Below are 13679 nucleotides of genomic sequence, written 5' to 3'. Positions count from 1 at the left end.
TTGTGACAAACACTAGACAACCACAATTAACAATGGTGGTATTATATCGTTTCGCGGAAAGATAAGAATGTTTATTAAAAACAAATATGCCAATAAAATTTTCCAAATTCATATTCATGTCCAGTTTTTTTTCCTTATGTGGCAAGTAGCCGTGTAATAAGCGGGATAATGTACAGGCAGCCTAGTTATCGCAAAATAAGCCCCTTCAGTGTGATACAAGACCTGATCACACTGTCGGGGCTTATTTTGCGATAACTACCGGCTGCCTCTACATTATCCCTTACGTAAAAACACCTGCAATGCCTGAAAGAGATAAAGCTTTAGCAAAGTTAGAAAAAGTAACGCAAAAGTAACTTAAAAGTAACGTAAGCATTACTTTCCATGAAAAGTAACTAAGTAACGCAATTAGTTACTTTTTTGTGGAGTAACTTTATATTGTAATGCATTACTTTTAAAAGTAACTTTCCCCAACACTGACTAAGGGGCCAGTCACACCAAAAGCGTTTATGGCAGTTGCAGGCGCCTTTTTTGAATGATATTCTATGGGCAGGGCGCGTTTGTGCGCTGTTTATGCGCGCTGAGCGCCTTGCGGTTTTTTGCCGCCTGCCGCGCACGCGTTTTTTAAAGGAGCGCTGAGAGCGGAGAAGCGCCCGACGTCATTCGTGTCTTTCCATTGTCCAATCGAATGAGGGGAGAGGCGGGCCTTACGTTGTGGTGAGGGAAGTTTACAGTTGCTTTGAAGAACCGGACACCACTCGCTCACTCTCTCCTGTGTGTTTGTGCACCTCTCATCCTTTAACAAGGTCAGAGCAAGCGTCCTCTTTTTAAAGTTTCTGCTGATATGACAGTTAACAGCAAAAGAGCGCTCAGGCTTCAATATTTGATTGACAAGACAGCTGACTCGGTGGTTGCTTAGCAATATGAAAAGCCGCGTCGCACTTTTTTTTTTTTTTTAAAGGCAGTGCGTCGCGCCTTGCGTTTGCAAGCGTTTAAAGCGCTTTTGGTGTGACTGCAGCCTAAGGGGCTGGACACACCAAAACTTTTAAACGCGGCTGAAAACGCCTTGAGGACGCCGAATGCCAGCTGTTTTTCAGCTGAGTGCCAGCTTTCTTCAGCTGAGCACTTTGGTAGCTGTGATACTTCAGCTGCGAGCCGGTTGGTTGCTGTGGTAATGTCCCGCCCCTGCTCCACTGTGATTGGGCGGCCGTGTGAGAACTGACGTTGACGAGCGGAGCTTTTCTCCCAAAGTTGAATCTCTTTTAACTCTAGACTCTCAGCGCCGAGCGCGTGAAAACCGCCGAGCGCCGGTTTTCAGTGCGAAAAAAAACCCGCTAGCTGCTGGCTTATTTGAAAAACGCCGAGCTTCCATTGGAAACAATTGAAAACATGCGCCGGCCGCGGGCGTAAAAGTTTTGGTGTACACAACCCCTAAGGGGCTGGACACACCAAAACTTTTAAACGCGGCTGAAAACGCCTTGAGGATGCCGAATGCCAGCTGTTTTTCAGCTGAGTGCCAGCTTTCTTCAGCTGAGCACTTTGGTAGCTGTGATACTTCAGCTGCGAGCCGGTTGGTTGCTGTGGAAATGTCCCACCCCTCCTCTACTGTGATTGGGCGGCCATGTGAGAACTGACATTGACGAGCGGAGCTTTTCTCCCAAAGTTGAATTTCTTTCAACTCTCGACGCTCACCACCGAGTGCGGAAAAACCGCCGAGCGCCGGTTTTCAGCGTGGAAAAAACCCGCTAGCTGCTGGCTTATTTGAAAAACGCCGAGCTTCCATTGGAAACAATTGAAAACATGCACCGGCCGCGGGCGTTAAAGTTTTGGTGTACACAACCCCTAAGGCTGCATAACAATTAATCACAACTAATCGTTTGCAGAATAAAAGTTTTTGTTTACATCATATATTTGTGTGTACTGTGTATAATAAATATATAATATATATACACAATTAAAAAAATGTACATGTGCATATAATTTATATTATACATAAATATAAATACATAGCATATACATATTAATATTAGTTGTGATTAATCGTTATGCGCCCTTAGGGATGACTTGTAGTAAATCGGCTTAATTAAGAGCAATGTTTGGCTGCAATGCAAAATGTTGAATGGTTTGGATAAAAGCATCTGCTAAATGAATAAATGTAAGTTTTATTGTCACCAAATAAATACTCTACGAGTCAAAATTTGATTTAAGTTGCATGAGTGAAAAGTTCATAGAGGTCTGCTGGGCTATTTTAGGATGATAACCTTTGCTGGCTGTTATTTTGAGGCTGAACACATTCTTTCAAAGTGCTCATATAGTTTAGGTGCTGAACCTCAAGCCCGTTCTCATCCAACCATATCCGATATTCCTCTGCAACAATTAAATTACAATAACATTGCTAACGCAATGCTCAACCACTGAGCTATACAGGAACAAAATGATGTAAAAAAAACAGGACATGTCACATGTTCATAATTTATTTCAATGCACTTAAAATGAGTTTGAGGAGTCTTAAAGGTTTGATCTTACAAGACTAAGCCGGCCAGGAGAGTGACTGTACTTGGACTTTGGTTGAATATTCAATAAACCTACATTACGCCATTGAGCCTGATCACATTCAAAAAGATGGACAAGAATCAGAAAATACACAGTTGAAAGCAGACATCAAAATAAAGGGCAAAGCAATGCCAGAGGACTTCACAAAACGGTTTCCAGAAAAAGCCCAAATCATGTTTTTTTGTATAATTCACTGCACAGTTATCAGCAAAGTGTTTCTTGGTGCTTTCTTTGTACATTTTAAATGAATTAAACTTTAAATGACGACTTTCTATTTTTGATGGAATATCAAAGTGGCTCAACAATGAGACAATTAATGACAGTAAAGAAGGTGAATCCCAAACTATGACTTCAGTGTGAAATGTTGCTTTAAATAAAGTTTTAACAGCAGACAACAAATATAACAATTACCTGTGCTAGTCAGTTTAATGCCCCTGGTCATTTATCTAGAGCGTCTTCATGTGCATGTTGACGTTTTAAACCATGCATACAGAGACACATACAGTATACCATACGCCACGCACATTATCCTTCAGTTGTGCATTTAATACAATCTTTCAGCAACAAGAAATGAATGAGTTAAGTCAGGGCTTGATCTGCTCAGACTCGTCAATACAACTTAACATGATAACAGTTTGTCACAACCTAAGGAATACATGTAGCACAATATCTCGAAATCATGGTGGACCTTCAGATTCGAGAAATCCAGAAAATGTCACTTGATTGAAATCCTCTCAAACCACCACAAAGTGCTTATTAACACACACAAGATGTCAAATGAATGATACAGAGAATATTTATAGGTGCTTTCTTCTGAAAAACATACAGCAGGAAAAGGCGAAGGGGAACAAGACTGTGTATACCTTTTTTTGGGATTGCTTACAATTAAGAGAGTTGAATATTTAGACCAGCAAAAGTGTGTGTGTGTGTGTGTGTCTATGTGCACTTATGTTTCTGTGGACACACACACACACGCACGAGGTGTGATGGAGGTGTTTATTGGACTCTAGTGACGGCTTCATGAATGGACTCGGCCACATAGTCGATGTTTTTGGAGGTGAGGCCACACATGTTGATGCGACCGCTTGCCATTAGATAAATGTGCTTTTCTTTGATCATATATTCCACTTGCTTAGCTGTAAAACAAAACAAAAATTGTAAATTGGTTTAACATTTATGCATTTCTCTTTTTATAAGTATGCATGCACTGGGATCGACCCATGACCTTTGATATACACTGCCAGTTGAGCTAAAACAACAATATGTTTCTATGTGCTAAAAACTGTATGGATATCAAATGCATTTTACAGTAAAGGCCCTGTGTCCACCAAAGCATTTATAGTAAAGTGGGCACTTGGCAGCACTGCTTTAGCTAAGGGCTTTACAGTAGTTGTTGTTTGTTTATCAGTCTTTGTATGATGCTCTGGTTGGTACTTCACTACTTCCATTTCATTGTGACTTTAAAAAAAGTGCAATGGAAAGCAACTTTTTGTCAAACTTTCTGCCTAATTGCTTCCTGCTACACCAAGATGGACAACCAGAAGGTGACTGTACAAGTACTTAAATGTGAACAGTACATCTACTGTTGTACAATCCTTCACATTAGATTACACAAGCCAAAGACATTTCTAATACTGGCATGTGAATGAACAGATGCAGAGAAGGGAAGATCTGTGCTTACGGTTGAGTCCTGTGAAGCTGAACATGCCAATCTGTTCGGTGATATGCTCCCAAGTTCCTGGAGTTCCTAGAGATTTCAGCTTCTCCTTCAGCTGAGCGCGCATCAACAGCACCCTGTCTGCCATGGTCTTCACATTGTCCTTCCTACAGAAAGATTTAAAACGTCAAACTGTGTTCACCCCTAACCAAGCAAACGTATTTATTTACAGAGTAAATCTCATGAAACCTGTAACTAAAATGTCTCATATTGAGGTAAATTAAGATTTGCAAAGGGGCCGAAAATTTCTGGTAAATATCTGGAAACTTTCCATGTGAACTTAATATGGGGAATTTTGGAAATATTAAAATTTGGAAACTTTATGGGAATGAATTGGAAATGTAGGGAAATGTATCATATACAAACATAAATAAACATTTTGTTTGGTCATAAGCAGACATACCGAGCCCCTAAGGTGACATTGGAGTAAAAAAAATCTAAAGTTTAGTTTCATGTGCTCACGTGAAATTTTCTCGTGCACACGTGAACATTTCTCGTAGCCACGTGAAACTTTCGCTTTCACGTGCACACGCATAACTAAATGCGATAGTTTCACGTGGGCACGCGAAACTAAACTTTATTTAATTTTTGAATCCTGATACTTACGCTCATCAAAATGTGGATCTATTTATTTGATCAAAAATATATATAAAAGATTTCGGAAGGATTGAGGAATGTTTTTTAACTACATTTAAGTTTCCTGTTATATTGCAACTATGCAATTTTTTCAAATTCCCAGTTTATTCCCATTAATTCCCATTTGAAGTTTCCAGGCTTAAAAACTCCCATAATTTTGCAACCCTTGGTAAATTAGTTCTAACTTTATTTGAGTTTACCATTCAGCAATTTTTTTTCAAATTCCCAGTTTATTCCCATTAATTCCCATTGAAAGTTTCCAGGCTTAAAAACTCCCATAATTTTGCAACCCTTGGTAAATTAGATCTAACTTTATTTGAGTTTAACGTTCAGCATTTTTTTTTCAAATTCCCAGTTCATTCCCATTGAAAGTTTCCAGGCTTAAAAACTCCCAGAATTTGGCAACCCTTGGTAAATTAGATCTAACTTTATTTGAGTTTACCGTTCAGCTATTTTTTCAAATTCCCAGTTTATTCCCATTGAAAGTTTCAGGCTTAAAAACTCCCATAATTTTGCAACCCTTGTTAAATTAGATCTAACTTTATTTGAGTTTACCATTCAGCAATTTTTTTCAAATTCCCAGTTTATACCCATTAATTCCCATTGAAAGTTTCCATGCTTAAAAACTCCCATAATTTTGCAACCATTGGTAAATTAGATCTAACTTTATTTGAGTTTAACGTTCAGCATTTTTTTTTTTTTTAATTCACAGTTCATTCCCATTGAAAGTTTTCAAGCTTAAAAACACCTAGAATTTGGCAACCCTTGGTAAATTAGATCTAACTTTATTTGAGTTTACCGTTGAGCTATTTTTAAATTCCCAGTTTATTCCCATTAATTCCCATTGAAAGTTTCCAGGTTTGAAAACTCCCATAATTTTGCAACCCTTGGTAAATTAGATCTAACTTTATTTGAGTTTACCATTCAGCAAAGAGCTCCGGGCTGTTGAGCGTAATGGCAACCAAGCGTGCGCCCTGAGACGGAGGGTTGGACCACGTGATACGAACGATCTTCTCCATTTGAGAGAGGACGCGGTTCAAGTTCTCTTGGTCTTTGGCTACCACAGTCAGATTTCCAACTCTCTCATCTGATGGGATCATTATTGAATATTAAAACACAAACAGCATAAAACGTAATTTATCCTCCATGTTTTCATCGAATCACTTACTGTACAGGCCAAAGTTCTTGGAGAACGACTGGGCACAGAACAATTCAAAACCCTGAGACACAAAGTAGCGAACAGCCCATGCGTCTTTATCTAAATCTCCTGAGGCAAAACCCTGATAGGCTGAATCAAAGAAGGCAAAAAGATTCTTCCGCTGGAAAGAAAGAAAAGGATGGATGAAGGACATAACAATGTTTCTCAATATTATTTAAAGTCAGTCAGTCGTGTTGACTCAAATGCAATCAACGCAATCCAAATAAATAAATTATTGATATTATAGTCTTCCACCATTTATCTCAATAAAGAAGTGTTTTAGTGAAATACAACTCTATTGGTGACTTCTTTGACAGCTTTCAGGGTCCAGTATTTTACAATTATGATAATAACCCAGTTGGCTTTGTGTATGCAAAATTACTTCATACTTTTAAAACCATCATGAGTTTACATTTAGACAACAGTAGGTTGTAATTGCAGGTTGTGCTTAAATGCATTTTTGTTAGATTACAGACAATAAGATGTATTTTTGTACCATCAACTCTGATTATTTTTAGGCTCTCACCTTCATGATGTCAGCGATCTTTTTCCATTGGTCCTGAGTGGGATCTGTACCGGTGGGGTTGTGGGCACAGGCGTGCAGCACAAAGATGGAGTGATCTGGTGCGCTCTAACAGGTAAGAAAATCTTTCAGTCAAACTGTTTGTTTATGCATCTTTTAAAACGATGCCTGTGTTACAACATCCCAACCAAAAAATTTTTTTTTCTCAATATTCATGAATCTGGACCAACAAAATTATACTGTGGCTGCCCAAGGAATTAACAAAATGTTCTGTCGCTTGTCAAAAACACCTTGAAGAGTAATTATGAAATTTTAGCCACTAAAGCATTTTACATTTTGACAATGGTAGTACCATATTTTTCGGTCTATAAGCCGCGTTTTCTTTTCATAACTTGGCTTGTACTGCGTCTTATAGTCAGGTGCGCCTTGTAAGTCAGTATGAATTAATTTTGACATTTATGATTCAGTGATGTGGAATGATGAGTATGCGAACTTCACGCTAGTTGGCTTGTTCGGCTAATTTAGCCGATTCAACCTACCAGGTAAGTTCTGTATGCTATAGTTTATCATTTAAATAAATGATAATATTACTTTTAATGTACAGACATCTATTCAGCCTGCTGTTCTGTCTGCTATTGTTTAATTGAATAACTTGACTTTCCAGATTAAATGTCTGTTCTTCGGCTTGGATTTTGTGAAATAATTTTCTAAATAAACACAACGAATAGTCCACTGTGACTTATAAATGTTATTTCGTCTTAATGAGGCATTTTTTAATGATATGGCTTATAGTCCGGAAATTACGGTACTAATTTCAGGCACTTTGTTCTACACATAATCAAAGGTCTTTGATAAGTTTTATCAATAACTGGTAAAGAAATCCCATAGCATACATGTATTTTTTATTTATTTATATTTGATATATTCTATATAATTTTTTTTATTACTATATATAAAAAATTCTGAAATTGGTGTATATACATACTAATTACACACAGCACACACACATATATTATGCAAAAATAAACTTTTATTTTGTATGCGATTAATCTTTGCCCAGCACTAGTTTAAACAGTTAACATTAGTTAATGCACCATGAACTAACATGAATAACTGTATTGACATTAACTAACAATAAGGGGTAATTTATAGGCAGCAGGTTGTTATGACAGCGTGATCAGTCGGGGCTTATTTTTGCGATCTGAAAAGCACAAACCTTGGAATGTCGCAACTGTCCAATCAGAATCTTGCATTTTAGAGAGCTGTGTAATAACAAAAGCTAATAAATGCTAAAAAACTATATTGTTCATGTCAGTTAATGCATTTACTAATGTCTACTAATACAAGCTTATTGTAAAGTGTTACTATTTAGTTAAAAGGCAATAAAATCTCAAAGATCACAGCTAACCTCCAGATCACCCAACAAACCAGCCTGATCCAGTCCTCGCTTTCCTGCATCCCAATATTTGTATGGACGGATGTCCTCAAATCCAGCATTAGAGAAAACTGCATTGTGATTCTCTAAAATATACAACAAACTTCATTCAAATGTATGATTTACAGTAGCTATTGAGATTGCTAGAAACAACCTGCATCAGAATACAGAGCAGATAAAACATGAGCGTGAAGTATGGCTAACCACTTTGACGGATATGTTTTAGTGTTTTCTGTGTGTGATCCGGTCCTGTCCTTACCCCATGTGGGTGCAGATACATAAACTGGAGTTTTTGTGTTGTCGGTTCCATTGTACCAACGGCGAAGAAACTCTGCACCGATCTTTAGAGCACCAGTACCGCCTAAACACTGAACAGCACCTACCTACAATAAAACACAGCAAAAAATCTTTCCATTAGAGTCACGCTGATCGATCTGTAACAAAGTATAAACATTTATATTTTTATTCTGGAGTCGATTCAATTCAGGTATGTTATTTCTTCTCACCCTCTTCTCACTGATGGCAGGACTGTCGGCACCCAGAGCGATCTTTGAAGCGCTGGAGCGAAACTCTGGAAGGCCCAAGATGGGAAGGTACTCGTGGTTCAAACTATGATCATCTGCGATCATCTTCTCCACTTTTCTTACCACGGGAAGAACCCAGGGTTGAGAGTCATCTGTTCTGTATGCTAAGAAAAAAGGTAGAGAAAGAGGATTTTAACTATTCTAACAGGCAAAATATTGGGTGTGTTACAGCCAGGCTTCCTCATTTAATCAGGGCTGTTTATATTTATGACCTGTGAACTATACTAAAGAGGATCAGATCAAAATAAGATATTGGATCAGATATTGCTCATGTCAAAAGATTAATTGCAATTAATCACATACAAAAAGTTTGTTTTTGCATAATATGTGTGTGTGCACTGTGTGTAATTATTTTGTATATGAAAATACACACACATGCATGTATGTATTTAAGAATATTTTTTTATATATTTTGATATACTTTACATTATATATAAATAAAAAATATATACATAAAAATGTCTTAATTTTATACATGCATGTGTGTGTATTTACATATACAAAATAATTACACACCGTGCACTGCACACATAATGTTATTTTGATTAATCGCATACAAAATAAAAGTTTGTTTTTGCATAATATGTGTGTGCACTGTGTGTAATTATTTTGTATATGAAAATACACACAGATGCATGCATGCATTTAAGAATATTTTTAAGAATTTTTTTATATATTTTTGTATTATTTTGATATACTTTACATTATATATAATGTCTTAATTTTATACATGCATGTGTGTGTATTTACATATACAAAATAATTACACACTGTGCACTGCACACATAATGTTATTTTGATTAATCACATACAAAATAAAAGTTTGTTTTTGCATAATATGTGTGTGCACTGTGTGTAATTATTTTGTATATGAAAATACAAACATGCATGCATGAATATATTTAAGAATATTTTTTATTTATTTTTTTATTATTTTGATATACTTTACATTATATATAAATAAAAATATATATAAAAAATTCTTAATTTTATACATGCATGTGTGTTTATTTCCTGTGCACAACTCACACAATGTTATTTTGATTAATCGCATACAAAATAAAAGTTTGTTTTTGCATAATATGTGTGTGTGCACTGTGAGTAATTATTTTGTATATGAAAATACACACACATGCATGTATGTATTTAAGAATATTTTTTTATATATTTTGATATACTTTACATTATATATAAATAAAAAATATATACATAAAAATGTCTTAATTTTATACATGCATGTGTGTGTATTTACATATACAAAATAATTACACACCGTGCACTGCACACATAATGTTATTTTGATTAATCGCATACAAAATAAAAGTTTGTTTTTGCATAATATGTGTGTGCACTGTGTGTAATTATTTTGTATATGAAAATACACACAGATGCATGCATGCATTTAAGAATATTTTTAAGAATTTTTTTATATATTTTTGTATTATTTTGATATACTTTACATTATATATAATGTCTTAATTTTATACATGCATGTGTGTGTATTTACATATACAAAATAATTACACACTGTGCACTGCACACATAATGTTATTTTGATTAATCACATACAAAATAAAAGTTTGTTTTTGCATAATATGTGTGTGCACTGTGTGTAATTATTTTGTATATGAAAATACAAACATGCATGCATGAATATATTTAAGAATATTTTTTATTTATTTTTTTATTATTTTGATATACTTTACATTATATATAAATAAAAATATATATAAAAAATTCTTAATTTTATACATGCATGTGTGTTTATTTCCTGTGCACAACTCACACAATGTTATTTTGATTAATCGCATACAAAATAAAAGTTTGTTTTTGCATAATATATGTGTGTGCACTGTGTGTAATTATATATGTGACACATATAATTGGACACAGTGCACACACATATATTACGCAAAAACAAACTTTAATTTTGTATGCGATTAATCTTTTGACAGCCCACGTAAAAATCCTATTCGAATCCTATTCGGATATTCCTGTATTATATACATATTTGGTTGCATTGAAAAGCTGATGTACAGCAGTGACCAGTTGCATGAAATACTGTAGATGTTTCAAGTTTAGCACAATCATCAATGTTGTGCAACAGAGATTATGGTTTTTGCAACGACACTAAAAAAGCCCACAGGAGGCCGGCGTTCAAAACATCCACACCATCATGACTCAGGGGTTTTTAGAGATGTGACTTTCATGCTTTACTTCTGTGGTGCAGAACCAGAAGAGCCGTTGTGTCTGCTGGTCGGGTGCAGAAAAGACCAAAAGATAAGAATAATCCCTGCAGAATCCCCAAAGGTCAAGCTCTCTAACTCAGATCACGATTGACTACACCTAACAACTGCTCCTACACAATAATACTGTTGACATAACACAACCCATTCATCCCCGGCAGTTCACACGCGACTAATCTCTACTAAAAACAACCAATGCCAGAGGAGCAACTTTAACCCCTGATACAGATATCTAACCTGATTGAGTAGAGATACTTTCTAAACCCCCCAATGTTAAGCACCCTGAATCTTACACAATCATGACATGAAGATTAAAGGGTTGTAGACTCACAAATATATGTCATCATCTCGAAAGGTAAATGCTGTATCTGCAGGTTTGAATACTTTTTGCTTTACAGGATGTATGGATTTTTATATGCAATCCAGGTTGGTGTGATTCATTTATCCAGCATGAATGTTTGTGCATCTTTGTGGCAAATATACAACACTTAATCTCTTTATCTTAAAATGAATGAACATGACATACATTTTATTTACAATTGACAGTGTTCAGTTTTTGTCAAATCAGTGTACATTAGGAATATTGTGTTATAGCTGATGTTGGATTTTAGGAAACTAACTGACCCAACATCTTATTTGACCCCTTACGACAATCAACCATGGTTCAAATAGTTATAGTACAAATATAGTAACTATGTTTTGTGGTCAGATTGATTACTATTTGTATTACTATGGTCAAACTACAAATACCACGATGGTTGTGATGAGACCACCATAGTAAGTTCCTAATTACAATGGTTTTACTGCAAATACCATAAGTAAACAATGGGTACCATAGTTCATTTTCGTAAGGGGTGATCACGTGCGTGTGGTCCCCTTTATCATCATCATCACCATCATCATGTGGAAGTACAAGAAGAACAACTAATTGATCCAATATAGAAATGAACTGGATAAAGATGCAAAATGGTGCACTGCGGTGGTCAGATGTCATTGGATAAGTGATGTCACTGTGTGTGTACAGGTTTAAAACGTGCATGTAGACATCTTTATTATATAAACACTAATATATGCATCTGTCTGTTTACATACTGTAGATATAAAGCACATCTCTCACCTCCGACTCCCAGGTTCACCTTGCTGGCACTCGGATCCTCGCGGAAATCCGCTGTCAGTTTAAACACTGCGACAGGGGCAGCCGCCGGGACTTCACTAAATATCGACATGATGTGTTAATAATATTTGTGTAAATTAATGAAAACGGAGAGAGAGGGGAGACTGACACTCAGCGTGACAGACACAGGCTGACTTTAACCTTCAGATGTGAATTTTGAGCAATGGAGGACGGGCGTGTCGAAATTAACCAATGGAAAGTACGAGTTCGTGATTGAATCAAAATTTAACCAATCATGTTTAAGAAGAGTAAGGTCAGGCCTTTACGTCATCAAAGTACGCGCTTGATGACTGCTGGGACCAATGACAAATCGAAGAAGTCTGAGTGATATGCATTCTGACCAATAATACATCGGAGTGGGCGGGCTGCATTTGCTACAATAGGAAGTTCAGCTCGCCTTTACACACACCCACTGAAGTCCCGAGGTTCATATGAATCTTATTTGTGAGTGTGCAGTTTATGGCTGTTATCTACTCTTATGAAATGTTTCATAATACCCTGTTTGTTTTAAAATAGTGATAGCAGTAAATTGTAAATCTAGATAAAGCCTTTGAAGATTATATGACACTTCAAAATTTTGCTGGAGCTGCGATCTATTTGTACATTTAAGGAGGCGAGTTTTTTTCTTTCTCTTGTTGACCATAATGTCATAATAAAAGTCTATTATTTTTCTGTATAGTATTACTCTTATTTTATTAACAATACTACGGATCTCGTATTTTAGATTTTTTTTAAACAATTTTTATGTAAAATCCAGGCTAAAATCTCAATCAAATTATGAGTTTAATTTCAATCGTTGATTTCACTTTAACTTAATTTTCGACATGGACTTACTTAGTCATTATTAAATATATCAAGGTCAAAAGTTCACGGAATATTATTTACTTATATATGATGACTGTATAGAAAACCATCACAAAAAATACTTTAGCTGGGTATTCACAGGCAGGATCACACTTTGTATGCAATGTGCATCTGTAGATATAAAGTAAGACCACAAGGTGGCGGTCTAGGCTTTTGCTACTGTTCACTAAGAAAACGCTTATCACGTGCCACTGGAAACATTAATCCAGACCCAAAAGGGAAAGGTAACCATGATCTGCTCTGCTAACATCTAAAATATAAGCTCGCATTTTTTTTGTCTTGTAAGCCTTTCTCTTTACTTGTCTATCAGAAATTCAGTGTGGCTGATTTTTTTCAGTTCACTAAAATCTTATGCAAAATAACTAAAGAAGACTCTTAATAATATATATATATATATATATATATATATATATATATATATATATATATATATATATGTAAAGCATTTTCTTATGTGTCTATTACAATAACAATGTCAAAGATGATTAAACAGATTTTTTTTTTTTTTAATAGTAAAAACATCCTTAAAAATGTTATTCAGTTGTAATGTAACATTCAAGTAAAAAGTCTTAAAGGGATAGTTCAACCAAAAATAAAAATTATCTTATTATTTACTCACTCTCATGTTGTTACATACCTGTATAAATTTCTTTGTTATGATGAACACGAAGGAAGATATTTTGTGGAATGTTTGTAAACAAGCTGTTAATAAGCCCCATTCACTTCCATAGTGTTATTTGTGGAAGTAAATG

The 13679-nt window shown here is 35.6% G+C and overlaps 1 protein-coding gene across 1 annotated transcript; it reads right to left on the bottom strand.

The window, feature by feature from the left end:
- Positions 1 to 2455: 2455 nt before the first annotated feature.
- got1 (glutamic-oxaloacetic transaminase 1, soluble) lies at positions 2456 to 12228 on the bottom strand. The gene is made up of 9 exons (XM_065296045.2): positions 12007 to 12228; positions 8566 to 8747; positions 8319 to 8442; positions 8033 to 8145; positions 6628 to 6732; positions 6072 to 6222; positions 5825 to 5990; positions 4232 to 4374; positions 2456 to 3686 (listed from the first exon to the last, which is right to left on the bottom strand). Exons 1-9 carry the CDS (start codon positions 12113 to 12115, stop codon positions 3547 to 3549), a joined length of 1233 nt encoding a protein of 410 aa, XP_065152117.1. The 5' UTR covers positions 12116 to 12228; the 3' UTR covers positions 2456 to 3546.
- Between the last annotated feature and the right edge of the window lie 1451 nt (positions 12229 to 13679).

This window comes from Paramisgurnus dabryanus, chromosome 20 (assembly GCF_030506205.2).
Source record: "Paramisgurnus dabryanus chromosome 20, PD_genome_1.1, whole genome shotgun sequence".
NCBI lineage: Eukaryota > Metazoa > Chordata > Actinopteri > Cypriniformes > Cobitidae > Paramisgurnus > Paramisgurnus dabryanus.
The sequence above is the reverse complement of the archived record's forward strand: the minus strand, read 5'-3'. Positions and strand labels throughout refer to the sequence as shown.